A 26,349-nucleotide genomic window follows, 5' to 3' on the forward strand; every position below is an offset into this window, starting at 1 on the left:
GTGCTGGGCAAGATGGAGGAGGCAGAAGCAAATGACTGTGGAGCCCAGAGCCAGAGAGGGGCTGAGTGGGAGTCCGACTGAGAACCCACAGGCTCTACAGAGCAGAGCAAGAGGTGCACTGCAGAGTACAGGCCCAAAACCCAGTTCTACCTCCTATCAGCCACGGGGCCTGGACGAGTTCCTTCCAACAGATTCTCTCTGAGCTTCAGTTTTCTCATCTATAAAATGAGAATTTTATTGCTACCCTGCAGGGTTGCTGGAAGGACTCAGCCTTAGAGCAAGACCTTCTTGTGTTGCCAAGCAGCCCTACTAGTTATGCAAATGCAGGGCAAGCAGGCACCCTGCCGTGGGGCATGCAGAGCTGGCTGGGGCAGAGGCAGTGGACTGTGTTGCATCTGAAGCCCAAGATCTGGGAAAGAAGAGGCAGATCCCTCATCCACAGTGGTCCCTGAGGTAGAGGCAGAACAAGGATCCGGACCACAAAACAAGTCCCTGAGATAAATCGCTCTGAGCAAGGACACAGTCCGGGCTGAACCTCAGCCTCCGACAGACTCAGTGCAGTCAGTGGTTGGGCCAGTGTCCCTGAAGTGTATGGCTGGGACCCAGGGGAGCAAGCCAACTGAGCTGAGACTTCAGTGACTGCAGGCACACCTTCACCATTGTTCAGAGAGATGGGCCCAGCAAGGCCTCTGAGTGGGGAGGAAGATAGACATATGTTAGGCTGGCGGTGGGGGAGTTTCCATGATCATGACATATGGTGAGAAAGAGTAGCAGCGGGGGCCTGGGCCACTCTCCAGTAGTCCTTCCATCTGGAAATGGAAGCAGAACACACTCCCTGTTTTAGAAAAGGAAGCTTCCAGGGTGCTAACAAGAAGGCTCTAGAGGGAGGTAACAGCCCCTAACTAATAAGGCGGGTGTGTCCCTGAGCAGTAGATTTAAGGTAAAGACCTGCGCCTTAACTTGTACCCTGTGTTTGTGGACTCACCCCTACTGGCTACAAAGAGGAAAACCACAACACATGGACATTGCCTGGCCTGTGACACCAGGTACCCCCAACTGTCTACGTTGGTACAGTCCATCCTCATTATTTACTGGTTCTGTATCTGAATTTCCCTACATGCTATAATAAAATTGATTTGTAACCTCCAAATCAATACTAGTGGTGTTTTCTAATTTTCACACACATTCATGGACAAAAAATTTGAGTTGCCCAACACTCCCATTCCCAGGTGATACAGAACAAGGGCACACACCGCCTTCTTGTTTCAGCTCTCATCCTGTAAACCAGTGTTCTTTTCACCATCTATTGGGCACCACATTTTTTTCTGCTTTGTATTGGTGACTGCACCAGCTATTCTAGAATGTCCCCCAATTGTAGTGCTGAAACGCTATCTAGTGTTCCTAAATGCAAGAAGGTTGTGATGAAGAGAAAATAACATGTGCTAGGTCAGCTTCATTCTGGCATGAGTTATCATGCTGTTAGCCATGAGTGCAATGTTAATGATGCAACAATATATGTTTAATAGGTGTCTTTGAACAGAAACACACAGAAAACAAGGTTCTGTATTGGTCTGCTGACAAAACTGTGCCCCAAGTCTGGCAAGAACCTAACCCTGTATTTCCCCTAAGAACAATGGCTGTTTTCATGAATTCAGTGTTTGTGGTGGCTTTATGGAATATAACAGCTGTAAATAACAAGATTTGACTGCATATAATTATTATAAATGGAGGAATACATTCTCCCCATACTCGTATCTGAGCACCCAATTTATTCTCTATTTCTGGAACCAGATCGACTATGTTGGGGAAGCCATGATTAGCTGCTGTTGTTCAGATGAAGCCAGATGGAGTGCAGGTGGGCCGAGGAACTCACCAAGCGGGCACGGGGGTTGCGATGGTAGTAGAGCTCTTTAAATTCATCCATCCATACTTCAGCTGCACGAACACTGTTGGCCAGAGCCTTGTTGCGGGAGTAGGGAGCTTGCTTGGGGAAAACATGGCCAACATGGGAACATGGGTGTGTTTCCAGAACCCCACCACATTGCCAGATCTGCACACAGAGAAAAAGGAGAGGCCAGGTGGTGAGCAGGGGATGAGCTGCAGGTCCATAGTATCTGCAGCAAAGAGGCCAGGCACACACAAGGCATGATAGACGCTGCCAAGATGCTCAGCCTCCATCGGGAAGGAGGCCACCTACCCGGCACACTCATGACACAGAATGTGGGTAAACAGCAAGAAAGCAGCCCCCAAAACAAATAAGCTGTGGGAACCAAGACCCCAAAGTCCATGCACTAAAGCTCATGCACTTGACTCACAAGAGCATCCACAGAGACCTCGCTGGCAACCCACTTACTCATTACAGAAAACACAGGCTTGATTACCTGATCTCCTAGCCACAGAAGATAGGAAAGCAGCAAGGAAGAAGAGAGGTTTGGAAGGGGGAAAGGAAGAGCTTCTAGAAACAGGTAGAGCAGCCTGACACCTAAGGAAGAGGCAGAGAGACCATTAAAAGCACACCCAAAGACTCAACAGACGAAGGCATCTGAGCACATCTCACACTGGGACTGATGGCCTTGAATATCTCATTTTCCCAAAGATGAGACAACCAAGCACAGCATCTGGTACTTATTATGGAGGGCGTGAGTCCTCAGTAGAAGGCCAAATTCTTATTTATTCACAGTTTTTATGAGGGCAGAACACCATATAAAATATTATTAAAAATCTTAATTTTCCACTGAAAAGCACCAACATTTACACAAAGTTTTGATGCTTAAAATGTAAGACTTGATTAACTTGAAAATCTACTGAAATGCTAGTTTTCCAATATGGTTTTCATGGGCCATGTAGAGTAGCATCAGTAGGTAGGCTTGTTACAAAAAGCAGAATCTTGGTCCCACCCTAAAGCTATCAAATCTGGCTAGAATTCTAGATTGTGTTTGTCAATCTGTCTTTCTAACAAGTTTACCCAGCAATTCTTTTTTTTTTTTTTTAAAGGCATTAAAGTTTTTATTTTTCTGACCAAATATTTGATTTCAGCACTTGTTTTTCTACCCAGCAATTCTTACATGTGTTGGCTGGGCGCAGTGGCTCACGCCTATAATCCCAGCACTTTGGGAGGCCAAGGCGGGTGGATCACCTGAGGTGAGGAGTTCGAGATCAGCCTGGCTGACATGGTGAAACGTCATCTCTACTAAAAATACAAAAATTAGCTGGGCGTGGTGGCACATGCCCGTAATCCCAGCTACTCAGGAGGCTGAGGCAGGAGAATCGCTTCGACACAGAAGGCGGAGGTTGCAGAGAGCTGAGATCGTGCCACTGCGCTCCAGCCTGGGCAACAGAGCGAGACTCCGTCTCAAAAAAAAAAAAAGAAATTCTTACATCTGTCAAAGTTTGAAAGCCACTGTGCTAAATAAAGAGGCCACTTCATAAGGAATTAATCAAGTAAAGGCTCCAGAAGACAGGATCAGGAGGAACCTAACCCTGAGCAAGTCACCTCTCTCCTGGTTTCATTTCCTCCTCTCCATAGAGTGAGAGAGAATTATGTGACTTGCAAGGCCCTTTCTAGAAAAAGTACACTTTTTAAAAAGCTAAAACAAGAAAGCAAGCATGTTTATAGGATATGCGTGTCATCATCTTTCAGGGTCCACCAGGCTCTCACAGCAAATCCCATCATTCCCAAAGACAGGATCAGTTAAGAACATGTCCAAAGAGAAGACTAGAATACTTACCCTAAAGGAAAATTCGAGGTTTTCTCCTCCCCAAACTTCCATTCCTGTATCATAAGACCCCAGATATTCAAAATATTTCTTACTCACAGCAAACAGTCCACCGGCCATTGTTGGAGACCTAAAAAAGTGTGATATCCATATTTCACCATAGGCAGCAGGAAACCATCACAGTTATCCAACTACCTTCCCACCACGAGCCCTTTCATCTGTTCATCCATCATCTCTAAGCATACCCTGCCTTCACCTCTGTGCCCTACACTAGGCTGGGCCTGGAGGCACAGATGGACCCTACGGTCCCTGCCTTGAGGCGGCTCCCAGGCTTCTCAACAGGCAAGTACTCTGTGTGTGCTAAATATGTTAACTAAGGTCAGCAAGGGCCCTGGGAGAACACTGAGGAGGGTAGGGGCAAAAGGGTAGGACTAGGTTCCCTGGAGGAGGCAAGGTCTGCAGGACAAAGGACAGTTAGCCAAGAAGAAGAAGGGAAATGGAATGGTTCTCCAGCATGAGCTAAGGCTTAAGGGTGGGACAAATCCAGGGACATTTAGAAGCATAGAGAGCAAGGAGAAGAGAGAAGCAAGAGACCACGTTCCGAGAGGAAGGCAGGCTCCAGGCCAAGGTCATCTGAGGAGGTGTGATCTCACAAGGCAGGCACTCACAGATGCCACTGAGAGGCCAGTACACAGAAGGCCGTAAAGGCAACTCTGGCATCTGAAAGCGCCCCGAGGGCCAGATCCTCTCCTGCTCAAGTGGTTTCCTCCACTAGGACCCAGCTAGCCAGCCTCAGGCTGCTTTTTCAGCCAGCCTTGTTTCCCCCTACAAGCCACCAGGTTTATCTGGAAGCCAGCACTGACTTCAGAAACGGCCCACGGCTTCCAGCCTACACGGCAGAACACTGTAAGGTCAGCATGCCCCAGAGCTGCACAGGCAAAAGGATGAATTCAGAAATACGGAAAGGGCCAGGCACGGTGGCTCACACTTGTAATCCCAGCACTTTGGGAGGCTGAGGCGGGTGGATCTCCTGAGGTCAAGAGTTCAAGACCAGCCTGGCCAATATGGCGAAACTCTGTCTCTACTAAAAAAATGTAAAAATTAGCCGGGTGTGGTGGCGGGCACCTGTAATCCCAGCTACTCAGGAGGCTGAGGCAGGAGAATCACTGGAATCCAGCAGGCAGAGGTTGCAGTGAGCCGAGATCATGCCACTGCACTCCAGCCTGGGTGACAGAGCGAGACCCCAACTCGAAAAAAAAAAAGAAATAGGGAAAGAGAACATTGAGAACACAACCATTGAAAATGTTAACATCCTGCAGCATCAGGGCCTGCCCTGGACTCCAAGTGTGGGGCCAACTGAGAAGACAACAGCAACATCCCCAGTGGAAGGGAAGGTTCTAGACTACAAAGCACCTTCATGTGTGTTTATCCTAAAAATCTAGGAAATAGGCAGGGTGGATATGCTGGTACCTATTACACAGATGAGATAACTGAGGCACAGGGATATTATGGGATGGGGAGGATAGGTGCCCTGAGCATGTGGGGTAACGGGGCAATTAGAATTCATGGACTCCCATGAATTCATGACAGGCTGCCTAAGTAGCCTGGATTAGAGCCTCCTGCTCTGTGTCTCAGTTTCCAAACCTGTTCAGTGAGCAATTGAGCAAGATGTTCTCACTAAGGGCTCCTACAGAAGCCTGGGTGCCATTCTTAATTCCTTCCTTCCCCAATTCCCACTCAATTTCTTCCAATTCTTCCATCTTAACATCTCTGGAATCCACAGTGCTCACCATCTCCTGAACCATTGTTTCTGACCTGGAGGACTGCAGAGCCTCCTAATGGTATCCCTGCCCACAACGGTCCCTCCAGGGCCCTCACCACATGGCACGCAGCACATGCTCAGGTCACTTTGTGCTCGGATCCCTTCAGTGGCTTCTACCTGTTCAGGGTCAAGCCCAAACCCCTTCCCTTGGCCCCGTCCATCTCTGCAGCCTTATCTCTGGACGCTCTCCTTGCTTGCTCCACTCCAGCCAGCAGCGGGTCATCTTAAGGTCAGGACTCTGGTGAAAGGATTCAGAAGCCCAACTGCCAAATGTGGATGCAGAACTAAGAGCCTACTTCCAGTTCAACACACCAGCGGTGAGGCTGAAGTCCTGACCTCCTTCTGCCCAACTCCCACATCTGTCTCCCACTTGCTTCTGAACTTGGAAGGGGAGGAAGAAGGCAGGCTATCACTTCAACACCTCCAGAATGAGAGCTGCTGAGCTTCCCTTGGGCCCACTCTACTCAGACCTCGACTCATACACTGGCCAGAGCAGAATCCTCCACCTGCCATGGATCCACCCACACCCCAGGTCAAAGGGGCCTAACGATGTTTCCTCAAGAATGAGCATATGACCAGCAATCCCACTCCTAGGTGTATACCCAAAAGAATGGAAAACGGGGACTCAAGCAGATAAAAGCACACCGATGTTCATAGCAGCATTATTTAACAATAACCAAAGGACAACCCAAGTGTCCACCAACAGAAGAATGGATGAACAAAATGTAGCATATATGTACAAAGGAATATTACTCAGCCATCACAAGGAATGATGTTCTCTAGGAAACTTGAAAACATGATGTTAAGTGCAAGAGGCCAAGTACAAAAGGACAAATACTGTATGATTCCACTTACATGGGGCGCCTGAAAGAACAGAGGTTCCCAGGGGCTGGGAAGGGGAGAATGGGAAGTTATTGCTTAGTGGGATATTTTCTGTGTGGGATGATGAAAAAAGCCCTGGAAACAGGTAAAGATCATGCTTGCACAATACTGTGAATGTGCTCGATGCCACTAAAATTGCATGCTTTATTTTATTTATTTATTTTTTATAGAGACAGGGTCTCGCTCTATTGCCCCGGCTGGAGTGTAATTGCGTGATCATAGTTCACTAAAGCCTTGAACTCCTCGACTCAAGTGATCTTCCTATCTCAGCCTTCCAGCTAGCTAGGCCTACAGATACACACTACCACACTCAGCTAATTTTTGTTTTTTTGCAGAGATAGATTCTTGCTATGTTGCCCAGGCTGGTCTCAAACTCCTGGACTCAAGCAATCCTCCCACCTTGGCTTCCCAAAGTACTGGGATTATAGGCATGAGACACCATGCTCAGCCTAAAATTGCATACTTCAAAATGGTTAAAATGGTAAATTCTCTATGATGCATATTTTAAGCAATTTAAAAATTAAATAAATAAAATAAACCAATATAAAATTGACATGTGTAGCAGACATGTTTAATAAAAATAAACAAATACTCTGGGCAAAAAAGTGGGAAGGGGAGGTAATTAAGCTGACAGCTAACCATTCCTCCCGAGGGTCTCCGCTGACAGGTCAGCCAGATGCAACGAGGCATGCTTAAAAAACAAGTCACCCAGAAGTCAGCTCCTGACCTGATGACATCAACGGGGGATCGCATCCGTATCCTCTCCCTCTCGGGAACCACGTGCCACGTGAACACCAGCCTCCAGTCGAAACCGCCGATCTGGGGCTCCCCAGAGTTCCCCAGGTATTCGAAGGTGTTCCAGTCGATCACATCAATCACCGGGCACACCACTGCCGACTCCTCTTCATGGATCCTGAAAGCACCCAAGACATCCATCCATCTCTCCTATGCAGACGGGCAGCAGGAAGACAACTGGGAAATTCAAGGGTGAATTCTTGTCTTCCTTCCAATAAGAGGGAGGAACACCTGAGAAAGGCCTGCTTCTCTTATTCCAGGTGTCTGTAGCCATGTCAGAGCCCTGGCAGGTGACCACCATTGGGGAGATCTGGGGGCCAGGGAGGGCTTTAAAACAAAAAGTCCCATGACTTTAATATGCTCTGATTCTATCCATGGACATTCTGACCAAACGCTCTATGATTTTAATTTCTCAGAAGTGCAAGAGGTTTAATCACAATGAAGCATCTTAACATCAAGAAATACTTATCTCCTAAGAACAAAGGTGCACCCAGACCAAAGGGTCAGCTTTGGAATTAGAATATAAATTCGAATCCTGCTATTTATTTGCTGTGCGACATTAGCCAAGTCACCTAACTTCAGAGCCTATTGCCTCAGTGGTAACACTGGAATTATAATATCCATTCAGAGCGTTAATGTGAGGATTTCCTGGGAAAATGTTTTTAAGATGGCTGGCAGAGAACCTGAAACTATTGCTATTTTTTTATTTTAATGTTTGTTATTGTGAAATATTACACATAGTGAAAAATGCTATAATTTCCTTTTGCAGGTATCAGCCTGTGTGTTGGTTTCAACTGTTCTCTCCACATTATTACAAATCTGGCCATCCCTCAGCATGCTTCCAGGCCATGCTGCATTTGACACCACACCAGGAAAGATGGACTGAGACTAGACCACATGTGAACACTAGATTTCCTTGAGTACATTTTGGGGGACGTTGTCTGGAATTTGAGACCTAAAAATCCTAAGAGTCCCCCCAACACAGGACAATGCAACAGAGATCAACCAGACTTGAGCTTTCAGTGTCCTTAGAATGACACCAGAAAGTCAGAGGGGATGTTAGAAATACCACTCTGGGGTAAGAATTACAACTATCGGGGAAATTGCACTGTTCAGGACAGGTTGCATGAGACAGAGTCTCAGATATGTGAGTTCCGCAAATTGAGGAAGTTGCATACTAGGTATCCACCAACATCCGCTTATTTAAAGCAATTGAGGGCTTTATTTAAAAGGTTGAAAGGGCCAACATCAGACCTGCTGGGCAAGTTCTAGCTGGCACCTGGCAAAGGCCAGCTCCCCCAGGAACTGATGGCTTGTGATCAAGCTGGCTGGAACCACAGACAGCCTTATTTTTACAAGAAGGGGAAAACTGGGGGAATGCTGTATCAGTATTGGAATATAGGACTCCCAGTCCTGGCTGGAGAATGTGCAGGACCCATAGGGATGCTATTGGCGTCTGCGCCAGAACCATTCTCCACTGCACAGCGCTGATCTGCAGGATACTTGGCCTCCCTGATACACAAAATGCCAGGAGCCCTACCTGGTTGACATGACAACCAAGAATACCCTCCCACATTTCCAAAAGCCCCTGGATGGAAAAGGTTACCACTCCTGTCTGGCGCCACCTTAAGGACAGTCCACAGTCTGATGTGTCCCAATGCTGGTGCACACCAAAGTCCCCTGGGGAGCTTTTGAAACATGCAGAAGCCGAGGCCCCAGCCCCAAGAGTCAGATCCAAATGGGACCAGGCGTTGATGTGTTTAAAAAGCTCCCCAGGTTGAACCCTCATACACCATTGGTGGGAATGTAAATTAGTACAACCTCTATGGAGAACAGTTTGAAGGTTCCTCAAAAAACTAAAAATAGAGCTACCATATGATCCTGCAATTCTACTCCTAAGTACATATCCAAAAGAAAGGAAGTCTGTATATCGAAAATCTATCTGCACCCTCATGTTTGTTGCAGCACTGTTCACAATAACCAAGATTGGGAAGCAACCTAAGTGTCCATCAACAAATGAAGGGATAGAGAATATACATAGAGTATATGTAATACATATACTCACAATAGAGTATTTTCTCATCCGTAAAGAAGAATGAGATGCTGTCATTTGCAACAACATGGATGGAACTGGAGGTCATTATGTTAGGTGAAATAAGCAAGGCACAGAAAGACAAACTTTGCATGTTTTCACTTATTTGTGGGAGCTAAAACTTAAAACAATTGAACTCATGGAGACAGAGAGCAGAAGGATGGTTACCAGAGGCCGGGAAGGGTAGTTGGTTGGGGGAGTGGGGATGGTTAATGGGTACAAAAAAATAGAAAGAATGAATAAGATGTACTAGTTGCTAGCACAACAGAGTGACTGTAATAAAAAAAAATTTAATTGTACATTTAAAAATAACTGGCTGGGCGTGGTGGTTCATGCCTGTAATCCCAGCACTTTGGAAGGCTGAGATGGGCAAATCACTTGAGGTCAGGAGTTTTAAGACCAGCCTGGCCAACATGGTGAAACCCCATCTCTACTAAAAATGCAAAAATTAGCCTGGCATGGTAGTGCACGCCTGTAATCCCAGCTACTCGGGAGGCTGAGCCAGGAGAATCACTTGAACCTGGGAGGCAGAGGCTGCAGTGAGCCGAGATCACCCTGCTGTACTCTAGCCTGGGCAACAAGGCGAGACTCTGTCTCAGATAGATAGATAGATAGATAGATTTAAAAAAATTACTAAGAGTATGACTGGGCCAGGTGCGGTGGCTCACGCCTATAATCCCAGCACTTTGGGAGGCTGAGGCAGGTGGATCACTGAGGTTAGGAGTTCGAGACCAGCCTGGCCGACATCATGAAACTCTGTCCCTACTAAAAATACAAAAATTAGCTGGGTGTGGTGGCACGCGCCTGTGGTCCCAGCTACTTAGGAAGCTGAGGCAGGAGAATCGCTTGAACTTGGGAGGAGGAGGTTGCAGTGAGCCAAGATCACACCACTGCCCTCCAGCCTGGGTGACAGTGAGACTCTGTCTTAAAAAAAAAAAAAAAAAGAGTATGAGTGGATTATTAGTAACACAAAGATAAATGCTTGAGGGGATGGATATCCCATTTACTCTGATGTGATTATGTATTACATGCCTGTATCAAAATATCTCATGTACTCCATAAATATATACACCTACTATTTACCCACAAAAATTAAAAATTAAAATATAAATTTTTTAAAGTTCCCCGGTATTTCTAATAGACAACCAAGGTGGAAAATCCCCTCATATACAGGCATGCAACAAGGAGGCAGCTGGCCTGTGTCCAAAGGGTGGGATGAAGAGGAATTCTAAAAGCATTAATCCATCAGCTGAAGAGAAAGAAATGTCCTCTCCCCATGATTTCAGACCTGCGTAGAGGTGGCCATCTATGAGTGCAGTGGGGGAACGAAGGAGGGGGAGCCCACCGGTCCGGGTTCCAGAGGCAGCACTCGGCCATAACTGTACTCTAGTCTCCAGCTCCATCACAGGCCAGAGGAGCCTCGAATCTGCTGCTAGGAAAGCTCATCAGAGCTGAGGAGGAGAAAGACAGCTATAGAACCTGCAGCTGACAAGGAGCCAGGACAGTAGGAAGTGGCAGGGCAGGGGGCAGCTGGGTCACACCCAGGAAGGAAGGCAAGTGGGTCCCCAGCTCTTTCAGACAACCCTACCCACCACGGTGTTGGTGTCTGCGGGGAATCAGTTCCCCAGCTGCAGAGACCTTGCCCCTCCAGCCCTTTGCCTGCTCCACAGAGGGGAGGCCAAGCAAAGATCCCCTCCTTCCTCTCCCACCTGGGGAGCTTCTGGTTGGCCAGCCCAGCTCCTGACTTCTATGATGCAGAAACAGAAAGGGCAGAGAGACGAGGCAGAGCATGGGGAGGAAAGAGACAGAAGGGAACAAAAATTGGGCCCCAGTAGATGGTGGCTTCTTGAGGGGAGAAGGTAGGAGGGTGAGAGTGAGATGCCGTGGAACAGCAAGGACAATGGCCTTGAGAACAAGGTCACATTATGACTTTCAGGGGCCCTTCCTCTATAACAGCCAGACATATTAAAAAGCATATTTTATGACTATACTGGTATAAAGACAAGTACAATCCATGCTAGATTCATTATTACATACCCATTATTATGATATTCATTTTTCCTTTCTGATTTTAAAAGAAATTCATAACATTTATCTGGGTTCCTTCCAGTTTCATGGGCCCTAGGCATTGTTCCTCCTGGGTGTAAAGGATAAGTCAGCCCTGCTTGAAAGAAATACATGAAAATGTGTATTCTTTAGGAGTGCCATTCTATTTGATTGAGGATTTTTTAAAATGTTCTTGGTTGATGATACTTCCTTGGTTTTCTGCAACAAGCCCGGATAAGAAGGAATAATAAGGCCGGTGTGGTGGCTCACACCTGAGGTCAGGAGTTTGAGGTCAGGAGTTTGAGACCAGCCTGACCATAGCAGTGAAACCCCATCTCTACAAAAAATATAAAATTAGCTAGGTGTGGTGGTGCATGCCTGTAAATCCAGCTACTCCGGAGGCTGAGGCAGGAGAATCGCGTGAACCCAGGAGGCAGAGGTAGCAGTGAGCCGAGATCACACCATTGCACTCCAGCCTGAGCAACAAGAGTGAAACTCTGTCTCAAAAAATAAAAAGAAAAAAGAAGGAATAATAAAAGCAAACAGTGACACAGGGCCTCCTCCAGCTGACACTCCCACGCACTTGCCATGCACTAAATCATTTAACGGCCTCAACAGCCGAACGAAGCAGGGACTGCTCTTCTGCCCAGTGACAGAGGAGCAGCTGAGCCCAGGCAACCCATTAAGTCTCAAGTGACGTGATCAGTCTGTTCCTCCTGCTACCTACACCAGGTAACATGCTGTCTCTCCCATTGTGGGCGGCTCACGCACCTCTGCAGCAGCGGCTCCAGCCACCCTTCGTGGCACTCACAGTGACAGTCCAGGAAGGTCAGAACATCGCCCCTCGCCGCAGATGCCCCCAGCAGCCGGGCTCGCACCAGGCCCTCTCTCTTGTTGGCGCGGATCAGGCGCACCTTGGGCAGTCCCGAAAGCTCATTGGCCAAGCGCTCCTTTAGGTGCTCTAAGGAGGCAAACAAAGCAACAGGGGTCATCGTGACAATCTCAGAGGAGCGCCTCATCCCAAGCTGGGGCCTTCTGGGCCTCCGTGTCCCAAACAGAAGATGAAATAGACAGGAGCCTCCTTTGCTCTGCCACCTGGGACATCCTCACCTCACCCAGAATCAAGGCTGGAAGTGCTCCGAAGGCCAGGAGGAGGCTGGGGGAGGAATTCCAGAACCACCATTTGCTCCCCATCTAAACACATGCACGTTGAATTGTATACTTCAAATGGGTGAGTTGAATGGTGTGTGAATATATTTCGATAAAGCTGTTACAAAAAATGCTTTATAGTTTTGACTCATGAGCATTTAAAAAACAAAAAAACACATGAACCATCTAATCGCAATTTGTATAAAAACAGTAGTTAATGCTAATAGAAATTTTCTCAAGAGTACTTTACAGTTTCAGTAGTAGTAACAATAACAATAGCAGCTAAAACTAAAGAGGACTTGCTGTGCCAAGTACTATCTAGGTGATTTCTAGATAACCCATCTGATCCTCATAACAATCCTCTGAGGCAGGTGCTAGTATTATCCGCATTTCACAGATGAGGGCACTGAGGCCAGAGAGGCTAAGTAACTTGCCCAAGGTCACAGAGTAAGTAAGTTGAAGAGCCATGAGGGGAACCCAGCTCCAAATTCTACAAGCTAACACTACCGCCCAGAGCAGCCACCAGAGTGAGAGCCTGTCTATAAATAAACCAATAAATAAAAGCATTAATTGGTTGATTTTTTTTTTTTTTTTTTTTTTTTTTTGAGATAGGGTCTCACTCTGTCAGCCAGGCTAGAGTGCAGTGGCGCAATCATGGCTCACTGCAGCCTCAACCTCTTGGGCTCAAGCGATCTTCCCACCTCAGCCTCCCAAGTAGCTGGGACTACAGGCATGCACCACCACACCTAGCTACTTTTTAAATTTTTTGTAGGCATAGGGTCTTCCTATGCTTCCCAGGCTGGTCTCAAATTCCTGGGCTCAAGCAATCCTCCCGCCTTGGCCTCCCAAAGTGCTGGAATTACAGGCATGAGCCACCGTGCCCAGCCAGTTTTTTTAAAAAATCCAAATTATAACCATAAATAAGTTGATGGCAGGAATAAGGCGGGTAACTTTGCAAGCAAAGCTAATTAGCTGCTGTACCCAGTGAACCCATGAATGCAGCATGGCTGCCCTGCACTAGTGATGGATCTTGTCAGCGTTAATTTTACGTCTGCCTGAACTGTCTCCCTGCATCTGAGAGGGCCTGACACCCTTTCATCAAGCTCACACTGACACTGCAGAAATGGTGGGGAGGGGAGGCAGGGCAGGACTTCCTAACTCATTACAGGTTAAAGCGGGCATCACGCCTGTTTTCGCAAGTTCCCATAATGACAGTAAGGGAAGCTTGGTCCACACTGCCTCACGTTTTTATGAGAGAACTGAGATATGTCAGAGGAATTCCTACTGTATTCCTGCCTACTGAGGAGCTATTTAATCCCATTATGATAAAATAAATAATCTGCTCTTTGCCTTTAGATTAATATATTTGTGAAATGCTGTTTTTTTCATTTTGCAACTTTTTAAACATTTAAACATTATAAAAATAGAAGTTATCATCTAACAAGAGCTCACTAAATGCCAAGCACCTACCCAGCACATTACCCTCCTCATCTCATTCAATGCTCACGATGATCCTACAAGGTAGAAGCTATTATTATTCCCATTTTATAGAGGCTGAAGCCAAGTTTGAAACTGGTTAGGGTCATTGCTCAAAGTTGTATAGTCGCTAGGTGTTGGAGGGGGATTCAAGCCCGTGCAGTGTGGCCCAGAACCAGTGTCCACATGGAGAGATTTAAAACAACCCTGGGGGGAAACGGAAAAAGGAAATGTAGATGAGCACCTACTATGTGCCGGCTGCTACATGAGGTTCTGTCCTATACATGATCCCATTTACTCCCCACTATAATTCTCTTGAGATAGGTGTGGACAGACCCATTCACAGGTGAGAAACTGAGGCTCAGAAAAGACAAGCAACTCACCCAAGGCGCCATAACTGGATCATGGGAAAGCTCGCCTCAGACCCAGGTGCCCTGACCCCAGAACCCAATGCCTTCTAGGCTATAGTCAGCACCAAACCCCAGCCTGGCTTACCCCAGCCTGGCTTACATGCTGTCACAGACACTGCTCCTTGTGCCTTAAACCCATTCTCCCTGTGACCTGTAACTGAGCACACAGCCAGCAGGATAAAGGCCACAGCTCCCAGCCTCCCTTGCAGCTACGCGTGGCCAGGCAACCACGCTCTGCTCAACGGGATGTGTGGAGAACTTCCAAGCAGTCCCCTCGGGAGGAAGGGTGTGGTTCTCCTTCCCCTTTAAGCCTTCTCGTTGACCAGAGTGAGCAGGAGGTGAAAAACCAGCCTGGTCCATGAGGACCAAGGCAGCAGAGCACCCTAGAGAAGGTGGGAACAGGTGCAGAAGGAGCTGAGGCCCCATCCACCAAGGAGCCACCACACCTGTTCTAGACTGGCACACCAGATTTGTGATGTGAGAAGTCTAGTTCTATCTTGTGTGAGTCACTACTGAGTCTGTGAAAACAGCCCAATTCACACACCTATTAGAACACACAGAGGCTAGTTTTGAAGTCAGAGCAAGTGCAGCATCTGAGGCAGCAGATGCCCCATCAGCAGGGGTTGCTTCCCTTTGAGACGGGCTGTAGTGACTAAGCTCACAGCTCTACCTGCTGTTACAGCCTTGACACTTGCCCTTGGTTAAGCTTAGCTGCTGTCACTTCAGCTAGGCCCCAAGGATTCACGGGCTGATGCTACTCCGTTGGCACTGCCAATCCCAGCCAAGCCAAGGCTCTGCTGCATGTGGGCACCACAGAGGCCCCTCCACCCTTCCTTGCCTCCATCCTCACCCAGCCCCCTCCCCTGCCATCAGCCATTCCCCACACAGCTGGCTCAGTGAGCTCCTCAGGTGGACCTGGACCTTGCTGTCCCCAAAGCCCCCCATCAAGCTCGCACTTAAGCCTCAACCCCTTATGGTGGCCTCCGAGGCCCTACCAGATCTGGCCCTGCCCATCCTGCAACCTCACCTCCTACATCACCTCCACTGGCCAATGAAATGAACAGTCCCAGAAACTGCCAAGAGAATGCCCTGCTCCTTCCAGTTTCCCACGCCTGCTGTTTCTGGGCTACTATCCCTGAGGTCTTCTTTGGGTACAGGAGGACACAGGAAGCCCATCCTTACTAGGCCTACTCTAGACCTCCTGCATCCCACTCTCACCTCCCAGACACTGCCACAGAAGGACAGGCTCTTCCCAGAGCCCTGGCCGGGACTCACCTCTATCACTGTAGTCATCTACAAGGATCACTTCTTCTAGCAGGATATCCGGGGATGTCTCAAGGACACTGTAAACTGTCCGAAGGAGAGTTGACCAGGCTTCATTATAAAATGCTATGATAACAGATGTCCTGGGCAAATTATCATAATCATATTTCTTCTCTTTGCACCTGCAAATACAGCGCAACTTCAGGAACTGAGGGTCTAGCCCAGGCTGGCACTGGGGATGGAGTGACAAAGGGGACATAGGTCATGGTCTCCTGGGGAAGGGGACATAATCCACTGAAGGATCTTCTGGAGCTCCCCTTGTGGCACTAGGAGCCCCAGCAGACACTAAGAAAGGTCCTAACCATGGCACCCACCTAGCTTTTACTGTGGGGTATTGTTTTAAGCTGTCAAGCAACTTTTGGATTTGAGCAATATACAAACGAGGCAGAATCAGAAGGAAGGGAACTGGCACTTCTTCCTTCCCCATCGCCCTCCTTTCTGTCCACTCTGCCCCAATCTCACTCCCAGGCCTTTGCTCAGACTGTTCCCTCTGCCTGGAATGCCCCTTCCTCCCTTCTCTACTTGGCAAGCTCCCAGCTCAGGCCTGTTCTCCTTTGTGAACTGCCTGGGACCACCTATCTCGGGCAGTTGCTGTCTCCTCAATGCTCCTCCAGCACCCGGCCCACCTCCATCTCAGCATGCACCACTGACAGTATTCTGAGTCCTCATTACCACTGTACCACTCCCTACCCTCTCCCAGCATCCAATACTGTCTAGGCTTAGCAAAGGTGGTGTCCCAAATGCATAAACTAGAATTGTGGCTAGGACCTATGGACACTCCAGGAAAGACTCTGCAGAGGACATTGGTTACCTCCCCCAAATCCCTGCTGCCACTTGCCCCCCAAGATGTAGTAGTCATGTGGTGGGGTGGGGCTGGGCCCACTCAACTCCAGCAGTGGGCCTGACTGGCAGTGATTAGAACCAATAAGCTCCCTCTTTGTTTAGCAATTTGCTGTCACTTTGAACTGAAAGTTCCCTGGTTGACACAGAATTCTATCCTGAGTGACTGATGACAAATTCCCAGTGTTATGGGACTGACTAAGGGGCAGTGCCTGGAGACCATCAGTGGGAAGTAGCTGATGGCAAGGTGGGAGAGCGACACCATGGGGATACCAGAAGGGACAGAGTTTGAATGCTGGGGGCTGGCCAAAGGCTAGGCCAAGAGATCAGCTAGATATTCAAGAAGGGGGTGAAATGCTGGAGAACAGCCAGGCTCTGTGGGTTGCTAAGGCAAGGCCTTCCCAGATAAGTTAAGTGACAGATCAAAGAGGACAGGAGAAAAGATGCCAAACTAGGCAGGAGGAGGAGGGAAACTGACATCTGCTGTCTACCACATGCCAGCATTGTGCTACTGGGCCCTCTATCAGTCAGTCACCAAAAACTTCCTGACCACCTACTGCATGCCAGATAGGCCAGGCCCCTGCTCCCATGGAGCTCATATTCAGGGGGACAGTAATCAACTAAACAAACAAATCAGGAATTACAGAAAGTGACTGTGCTATGGAAAATGGAAAGCAGAGTGATGAAAGAGAACAACTTTGAAACCATGAAAGTGAAAAATAGAGGAGTGGGGAGGGGAAAAGGAGAGCAACTACAGGACAGGTAACCTGGGAGGGGCACTTAGAGGAAGTGACATTTAGGATGAGACCTGAATGATGAGCCCCATGAAAAGTCAGGGAAGAGCCCTTAGCATACAAAAGTATTTGTTTTTTCCTCTTTTATTTTACTATTAGAAATTTCTTTTCTTTTCTTTTTTTTTTTTTTTTGAGATGGAGTCTCGCTCTGTCACCCAGGCTGGAGTGCAGTGGCACGATCTCGGCTCACTTCAAGCTCTGCCTCCCAGGTTCATGCCATTCTCCCGCTTCGGCCTCCCGAGTAGCTGGGACTACAAGTGCCCGCTACCACACCCGGCTAATTTTGTTTTTGTATTTTTAGTTGAGACGGAGTTTCACCATGTTAGCCGGGATGGCCTCGATCTCCTGACCTTGTGATCCGCCCACCTCAGCCTCCCAAAGTGCTGGGATTACAGGTGTGAGCCACCACGCCCGGACAGAAATTTCAACATTAAAAAAGCAGAACAGGGCCGGGCATGATGGCTCACGCCTGTAATCCCAGCACTTTCAAAGGCTGAGGCTGGCAGATCACTTGAGGCCAGGAGTTTGGGACCAGCCTGACCAACACGGTGAAACCCCATCTCTACTGAAAATACAAAAATTAGCCAGGCATGGTGGCACACGCCTGTAATCCCAGCTACTTGGGGAGCTGAGGCATGAACATCACTTGAACCCCAGGAGATGGAGGTTGCAGTGAGCCGAGATCACGCCACTGAACTCTTGATTCATCTGTGTCAACACCATTCCCTCTGTCCCAGATTATTTCTAAAGAAAATCCAGCATATTGTAGCATCCAAAAATAGTTCAATATGTGTCTCTAACAGGTAAGGACTCTTTTAATAAGCATAGTATTTTTGTCATACCTTAGAAAATTACCTTTGTACTCCAGTCTACAGTAGTTCAACAAAGTTAAGCAGCCCTGGGTTGGAAGACACAACATTCTTTAATGAACCAATAAGAAGAGATACAATTCCACACCCGTCAAAATGGCTATTATTAAAAAGTCAAAAAACAACAGATGCTGGTGAGGTTGTGGAGAAAGAGGAAAGCTTTTACACTGTTGTTGGGAGTGTAAATTAGTTCAACCATTGTGGAAGAGAGTGTGGCGATTCCTCAAAGACCTAGAGGCAGAAATGCCATTTGACCCAGCAATCCCATTACTGGGTACACACCCAATGGAATAAAAATAATTCTATTATAAAGATACATGCACGCGTATGTTCACTGCAGTACAATTCACAATAGCAAAGACATGGAATCAACCTAAATGCCCATCAGTGATAGACTGGATAAAGAAAATGTGGTATATATATAGACCACAGAATGCTATGCAGCCATAAAAAGGAATGACATTATGTCCTTTGCAGGGACATGGATGGAGCTGGAAGCCATCATCCTCAGCAAACTAATGCAGGAACAGAAAACCAAATACCACATGTTCTCACTTATAAGTGAAAGCTGAATTATGAGAACACATGGACACATGGAGTGGAACAACATACACTGGGGCCCATCATGGGGGGTGGGAGGAGGGAGAGTATCAGGAAGAATAGCTAATGCATGCTGGGCTTAATACCTAGGTGATGAGATGATCTGTACAAAAAACCACCATGGTACATGTTTACCTGTGTAACGAAACTGCACATCCTGCGCATGTACCTATAAACTTAAAACCTGGGGGGAAAAGACAAGTGCTGCCTAGCATAATGGTAAGATGCATTGATTTTTAAGACACATGCTAATTTTAGAAATGTTGAAATGTGGGAAAAAATGTGCCTCTGAATTGATGACATGTAGTACTTCATTTTACCTTCAAAACCACTTCCTATGTTAGCATTTATTGCTCCCATGTTAAAGGCTAAGAAAGGTAGAGTGACTTGGTCAGTTCACAGAGCACCTGCTAGTATGTACTGGGCTGAGATCTTTGTGTCCAGGGATCTTGTTGCAAGGTTCTGGCTTGTTCCTTCTACCCAACAGGAGGCTCAGGTGGGCCATCTGAATCTAAAGATCCCTGTATCATATCTTCCCACCTGGCCTTCCCTCCTACCAAGATAAGGACAATTTCTCTTCTCCTTCTCGGGGTCCAGGGTCCTCTTCCCTGGAATGAGTTCCAGGTCCCTCTTCCTAATGCCAGGACAGCCTCTACAGCAAGTTCCAAGGCTCCCTGGCAGTGGCCTTGCTCTGCTGTCACTGGGATGATTTCCCTTCAGCTGTGAACAGGCTTATCTGAGAATCTCTGACAGGGGCTGGCTGTTCTCAGTCAGCTTTATATACTCACCCCGGCTGCATCTGAAGGCCCTGCTCTGGGTGCTTGAGAAAAGGTCAGCCCAGGCTGGAAGCATGAAAGCTCTGGTGTTGTGAAGCCACTGGGCATCCCCACTAGCACCTAGCCAGCCAGGAGCCGAATCCCCAGACACCATAGGCTTTCAACTCATGCAAGTAGTTAACTTAGCACTGACCCCGTGGAAGGCTTTGTGCTCCAGAGAAGGGAGCCTGGTCCACATTCAAGGGGAGGAGAATGTGGCTCCATCTCTTAGACAGAGGCTATCAAAGAATTTGTGGATATATTTTAAAACCACCACACATGAAAAGCAGGAGGAACAGTATGTGACTTCCAAGACTACATCATAAAACATTGAGGATTCCTCTTGTTTCCTCAATGGAATGTATCATCCATTCTGGAGAAAGCTGGCTGCCATGTTGTGAGGATACTCAAGCAGCCCTACGGAGGAGTCTATGTGGCAAGCAACTGACGCTTCCTACCAACAGCCAGTACAATCTTTCCAGCCACGTGAATGAGCCATTTTGGAATCAGAACCTCCAGCCCCACCCAATTATGCCTTCAGGGGATCAAAGTCCCAAGTGACATCTTGGCTATATCTCAAGAGAGATTCCAAGCCAGAACCACCCAGTTAAGCTACTCCTAAATTCCTAGTCCATAAAACTATGTGAAATAACAAGTGTTTATTGCTATTTTAAGCCACTAAATTTTGCAGTAATACATACCATAAAATAAATCACAAAGTATCTGACGGACCCAAACTGAGACATTTTATAAACCAATGGGTCTTTACTCTCCAAAAAGGTCAACGTCATAAGAGACCATGAGAGGCTGAGGAACTATTCCCTACTGAGTGAGGATAAAGAGGCACAGCAATGGCCTGATTAAAGTGTTACACCTGGTTCTTCTTTAGATACTGGATTAGGAAGGAAAAATCTTGCTATAAAAGTGGGGACAGCTGGCCAGGTGTGGTGGCTCACACCTGTAATCCCAGCACTTTGGAAGGCCGAGGCAGGTAGATCACCTGAGTCAGGAGTTCGAGACAAGCCTGACCAACATGGTGAAACCCCATCTCTACTAAAAATACAAAAAAATTAGCCGGGCATGGCAGCACCTGCCTGTAATCCCAGCTACTCAGGAGGCTGAGGCAGGAGAATCGCTTGAACCCGGGGGGTGGAGGTTGCAGTGGGCCAAGATAGCACCATTGCACTCCAGAGTGGGCAATAGAGCGAGACTTCATCTAAAAAAAAAAAAAAAAAAAAAAAGTTGGGACAGCTATAGACATCTAATATTGGATAAATATCCTGGACTTGATATTATATCACGGTATCACGAGAGAATGTCCTTGTTCTTTGAAAATACATGCTGAAGTAGAGCCAGGTAAAGAACTGTTATTTCTGTAACTTACTCTCAAATGTGTATAATATTATAGTAGACATACAGAAAAAGTAAGTAAATGGGCCAAAACAATAATGGGTGGATCTAGGTGGAGGATTTATAGAAGTTTGTTATGCTAGTCTCATAAATTTTCTCCAGGTTTAAATTTTTCCAAATTAAAACTTTAATATAAAAAGAGGAATAAAAGGTCTAATGTTGTGAAGGACACATCCAAACACCAAGTCCATTCTGATCTATAGCTATGTAGCTCAATTTTAGTGGCCCTTACAAATGCCTTCTTCAATCTCATTATTTCTCATATCTACCAAAACATCCCCACTCCGGGCTGGGCGCGGTGGCTCATGCCTGTAATCCCAGCACTTTGGGAGGCGGAGGTGGGTGGATCACGAGGTCAGGAGTTCAAGACCAGCCTGACCAACATAGTGAAACCCTGTCTCTACTAAAAACACAAAAATTAGCTGAATGTGGTGGTGGGCACCTGTAATCCCAGCTACTAGGGAGGCTGAGGCAGGAGAATCACTTGAACCTGGGAGGCAGAGGTTGCAGTGAGCCAAGATCACACCATTGCACTCCAGCCTGGGCAACAAGAGCAAAACTCCATCTCAAAAACAAAACAAAACAAAACAAAAAAAACAAAAAGAAACATCCCCCCTCCAACAAATACATGTTATAGCAAATGGAAAAAAACATATGTGTGTGTATTATAAAAATATTAATAACTGTGTCTTGATTATTAAGCCCCTTAGTACTAGACAGGATGCATAGAAAAGCAAGATTGTGTTGAGTTGTAGCTCACCAGGAGCCCCAGAAAGAATTAACTGCGAGGCTGGGTGAGGTGGCTCACACCTGTAATTCCAGCATTTTGAGAGGCCAAGGTGGGAGGATCACTTGAGCCCAGGAGTTGGAGATCAGCCTGGGCAACATGGCAAAAACCTGTCTCTACCAAAAATACAAAAATTAGCTGGGCCAGGGCGGTGGCTCACACTTGTAATCCCGCACTTTGGGAGGCCGAGGCGGGTGGATCACGAGGTCAGGAGATCGAGACCATCCTGGCTAACACGGTGAAACCCCGTCTCTACTAAAAAAATACAAAAAATTAGACGGGCGTGGTGGCGGGCGCCTGTAGTCCCAGCTTCCTGGGAGGCTGAGGCAGGAGAATGGCGTGAACCCGGGAGGCGGAGCTTGCAGTAAGCCGAGATCAGGGGCCACTGCACTCCAGTCTGGGCAACAGAGTGAGACTCTCTCTCAAAAAAAAAAAAATTAGCTGGACATGGTGGCACACACCTGTAGTCCCAGCTACTCAGGACTGGTGGAGCCAGGGAGGTGGGTGTGGCAGTGAGCTGAGATGGTGCCATTGCACTCCAGCCTGGGCAACAGAGCCAGATCCTGGCTCAAAAAAAAAAAAAAAAAAAAATTCCAAAAAGACAAAAAAAAAAAGTTAATTGCTTACATTACATGAAAAAAGTGTTTTTGTGAAACCTAAAATAAATATTTTTTTCTTAAGATGCTGCTAAAACTTTGTTTCAAACATGCACAAGTTCAAGAGAAATAAGTGACAATAAGGACAGTGAAGTGAGGTTTTCAAAGTGAAGTGCATTCAATGTAAAGAACTATCCTTTAGTCTGAAATCACATCCCTACTATTTTGGATGAAATTTTATTTCTTCTCATGTCAGCCCTGCTTTTTTTTTTTTTTTTTTTAAATGTGTTTCCACTAAAACCAATGGCCTAGGGCCACCATTCTTTTTTTTTTTTTTTTTTTTTTTTTTTTTTTTTGAGACAGAGTCTCGCTCTGTGTCGCCCAGGCTGGAGTGCAGTGGTGCCATCTTGGCTCACTGCAAGCTCCACCTCCCAGGTTCATGCCATTCTCCTGCCTCAGCCTCCTGAGTAGCTGGGACCACAGGCGCCTGCCACCATGCCTGGCTAATTTTTTGTATTTTTAGTAGAGACGGGGTTTCACCTTGTTAGCCAGGATGGTCTCAATCTCCTGACCTCGTGATCCACCCACCTCGACCTCCCAAAGTGCTGGGATTATAGGTGTGAGCCACCGCGCCCCACCTGGGCCACCATTCTAGAATGTCTAGGTGGACTCTTTATTTGTGTCATCTAAATCACAAGAAGGCTGGGTGCCAATTTTTTGATTAATATTCAGAGCTTTAAAATGTTCCTCTTTTCTTTGATCTCATGTCAATATACATAAACATTTCTCGCCTAAGTAAATAATCAGAATACCCTGAAGGAGGCTTGTTGCAAAAACTTTTCTTTGTAACATTATTTATAATAGCAAAAAGCTGTAAACAATTTCAATGTCGAACAAGAAGAAAATACAGTATAGTATGGCTGCATGAGGAAATCATGGCCATGTATTTTCAGCACACCTTGTACTTTACCTGGTAATAACAGTACCCTTTGTTGAGTGTTTACTACATGAGATGCACCATGTAAAACAACAAAATAACATTTTTTTAGAGAATATTTAATGATAAAGGAGAATGGTCACACTATAATGTTAAATCAAAAAGGCAGGGTAGAAATCTACAAATAGCCAATTCTAGAAACAACAATGTGTATGTGAGTGTGTTCACACATAAACAATAAACAATAGAAGGAAATATGCCAAAATGTTATCAATGGTGATCTCTAAGAAGTGAGATTATTGCCGATTCTTATTTAATTTTTTATATTTTTGTGCATTCTAAAATTGTCCTACAATGAACATCTATAATTTTTATAATCACAAAGAAATATTATTTTTAAAAGATTAGATCATATTTCTTTAGTTCCTCATAGCAAATGCCTTCATTGAGCAATAATTTCATACTCTGCCCTTTCTCTTTTTCTTGTCCTGGTATAGTTTCTCTTTCTTTTTTGAAAACATCTCCTAAAGGCATTCTGTTTTATGAGGTTCAGTACCAATGCTCCTTGACTTACGGTGGGGTTACATCCCAACAAACTCATCATAAGTTGAAAACATTCTAAGTAGAAAATGCATTCAATACACCTAACCTACTGAACATCACAGCTTAGCCTAGCCTATCTTAAATGTGCTCAGAACACTTCCATTAGTCTACAGTTGGGCAAAATCATCTAACACAAACCTACCGTATAATAAAGTATTGGATATCTCATATAATTTATCAAATATGTACCAAAAGTGAAAACCAGAGTGGTTGCATGGGTACTACGATAGAGTTGAAAAATCTTAAGTCAAACCATCTTAAATCGGAGATCGTCTGTATATCTTTTTGAAATGTCTTTAAGTTTGCTTCCAGAAAAAAACACTTTCTCCTTTTCCTGACTGATAAAAAGCCGTGCATCCTTTGATCATACAAAGACAGCCATGGATCACTTTAAGTTTTCACTTTTGCCTTAAGGACAAAAGGAAGCTCAGAACTGGATTTAATGTTACATCAAAGCACACAATCATTTCCCTAAGTTTCTGGTATATTGCATGTGCTTTGTAAGGGCAGAGCTGTGTTTGTCTCTGTATTTTCAGCACGCTTTATACTTTACCTGGTAATAACAGTACCATTTGTTGAGTGCTTAATACAGGAGAGGCACCATATAAGCATTTTATACACATTACTTCATGTAGCCTTCCTAACAACCCTACTGGGTAGGGACTACAGTAATCTCTGCTAGTAGAATATTTACTTATTATATGGATATGAATGAATTAATGGATACAGTAAATGCCTCTTGATCTTCCTTTTTTTTTTTTTCGCTCAGGCTGGAGTGCAGTGGTGGGATCTTGGCTCACTGCCACCTCTGCCTCCCAGGTTCAGGCAATTCTTCTGCCTCAGCCTCCCAAGTAGCTGGGATTACAGGTGTCTGCCACCATGCCTGGCCAATTTTTGTATTTTTAGTAAAGACATGGTTTCGCCATGTTGGACAGGCTGGTCTCGAATTCCTGACCTCAAGTGATCCGCCCTCCTTGGCCTCCCAAAGTTCTGGGATTACAAGCATGACCCACTGTGCCCGGCCCCTCCTGATCTTCTTTTATCTTTATATTAAGGTTATCACATAAATGTCTTTAAAAAAAAATCAATTCATATCCTCTGTAGAAAAGGCCAAGGAGATCGTAATGTACATTTTTGTGTCTTACCTGCCTAGAATCCTTTCTCCTTTCTTCACTGTACTGCACCTTGATTTCTCTTTCAAGAGCCAACCTTTTCCAATTCTCAGTCTATGTGGTTTGTGGAGGGTTGAACATACACAAGCACATGCATATACACACACAGACACACAGACACACACCCCTACCCCTGGGAAGGTTACCTGCCTCAGGCCTGACCAATCAATAATTTCCTGATGACATCAATTGAGTCCCTGAATCCAGGGCCCAGAATAACCTGAACCCAGTTCTCATCCCAGACTTTTCTGTAATAGAACCCAATATATTTTCTTTTATATTTAAGGCAGTTTGCATTGGGCTTTCAGTTACTTTTAACCAAAAGAATCCTGTCTAGTATAGAAAATAATTATTTTTAAAAAGTGAATATAGGACTTCTACTTCTGGCAACATGGAGGACTAAGATGTCTAGGGAAACCCTCCTGGTATATATACCCAAAAAATCTTGATAAAAGTTTTTTTTCTTTTTTTAATCTTCTGGCTGGGCACTGTGGCTCACACCCGTAATCCCAGCACTTTGAGAGGCCAAGGTGGGTGGATCACCTAAGGTCAGGAGTTCAAGACCAGCCTGGCCAACATGGTGAAACCCCATTTCTACTAAAAATACAAAAATTAGCAGGGCATGGTGGCAGGCGCCTATAATCCCAGCTACTAGGGAGGAGCTGAGGCAGGAGAATCACTTGAACGCAGGAGGTGGAGGTTGCAGTGAGCTGAGATCACGCCACTGCACTCTGGCCTGGGCAACAAGAGCAAAACTCCATCTCAAAAAAAAAATCTTCTAAATGCATGGCTTAGCTGACAGGAAAGTAAAAGAAGTCTTCATCATGCAGGAACAACAAGAAAATACTAATCTAGATAACATAATTACCAGACATAGAGTATAAAATAAGTATGCTTAATACGCTTAAATAAAAGAAGACCCCAAATGAATGACAAAGAAACAAGAATGACAGAGAGAGCTGGGTCACTGTAGGCATCTCATAGCAATGGTGCAAACCAGATGACAAGGGAATAATACCTTCAAATGTCAAACTACCATTGTAGAATTACATACCCAGCAAAACTTTCATGAACAAGAGCAAAATAAAAACATTTTCAGATAAAGAAAACTGAGGATTAACAATAGACCTCTCTACAGCAATTAATACATGATGTGTTTCAGGAAGAAGGAGAAGAATCCCAGAAAGGTCTCTGACTCAGGAAAGAATAGTGAGC

General features: G+C 46.0%; 1 protein-coding gene across 2 annotated transcripts in view; it reads right to left on the reverse strand.

Annotated features, from left to right (window-relative positions):
* GALNT12 (polypeptide N-acetylgalactosaminyltransferase 12) overlaps nucleotides 1–26,349 on the reverse strand; it is a 43,711-nt gene that overhangs the window by 11,617 nt on the left and 5,745 nt on the right. For both annotated transcript variants that reach the window (XM_055271703.2, XM_063636186.1), the window contains exons 2-6: nucleotides 15,664–15,833; nucleotides 12,125–12,314; nucleotides 7,148–7,333; nucleotides 3,729–3,846; nucleotides 1,874–2,050 (exon numbers count right to left, since the gene is read on the reverse strand). In XM_055271703.2, the coding sequence (XP_055127678.1) occupies nucleotides 1,874–2,050; nucleotides 3,729–3,846; nucleotides 7,148–7,333; nucleotides 12,125–12,314; nucleotides 15,664–15,833 (841 nt within the window). The remainder of the gene's footprint in view (nucleotides 1–1,873; nucleotides 2,051–3,728; nucleotides 3,847–7,147; nucleotides 7,334–12,124; nucleotides 12,315–15,663; nucleotides 15,834–26,349) is intronic.

Source organism: Symphalangus syndactylus, chromosome 3 (genome assembly GCF_028878055.3).
Source record: "Symphalangus syndactylus isolate Jambi chromosome 3, NHGRI_mSymSyn1-v2.1_pri, whole genome shotgun sequence".
In the NCBI taxonomy this organism is placed as follows: domain Eukaryota; kingdom Metazoa; phylum Chordata; class Mammalia; order Primates; family Hylobatidae; genus Symphalangus; species Symphalangus syndactylus.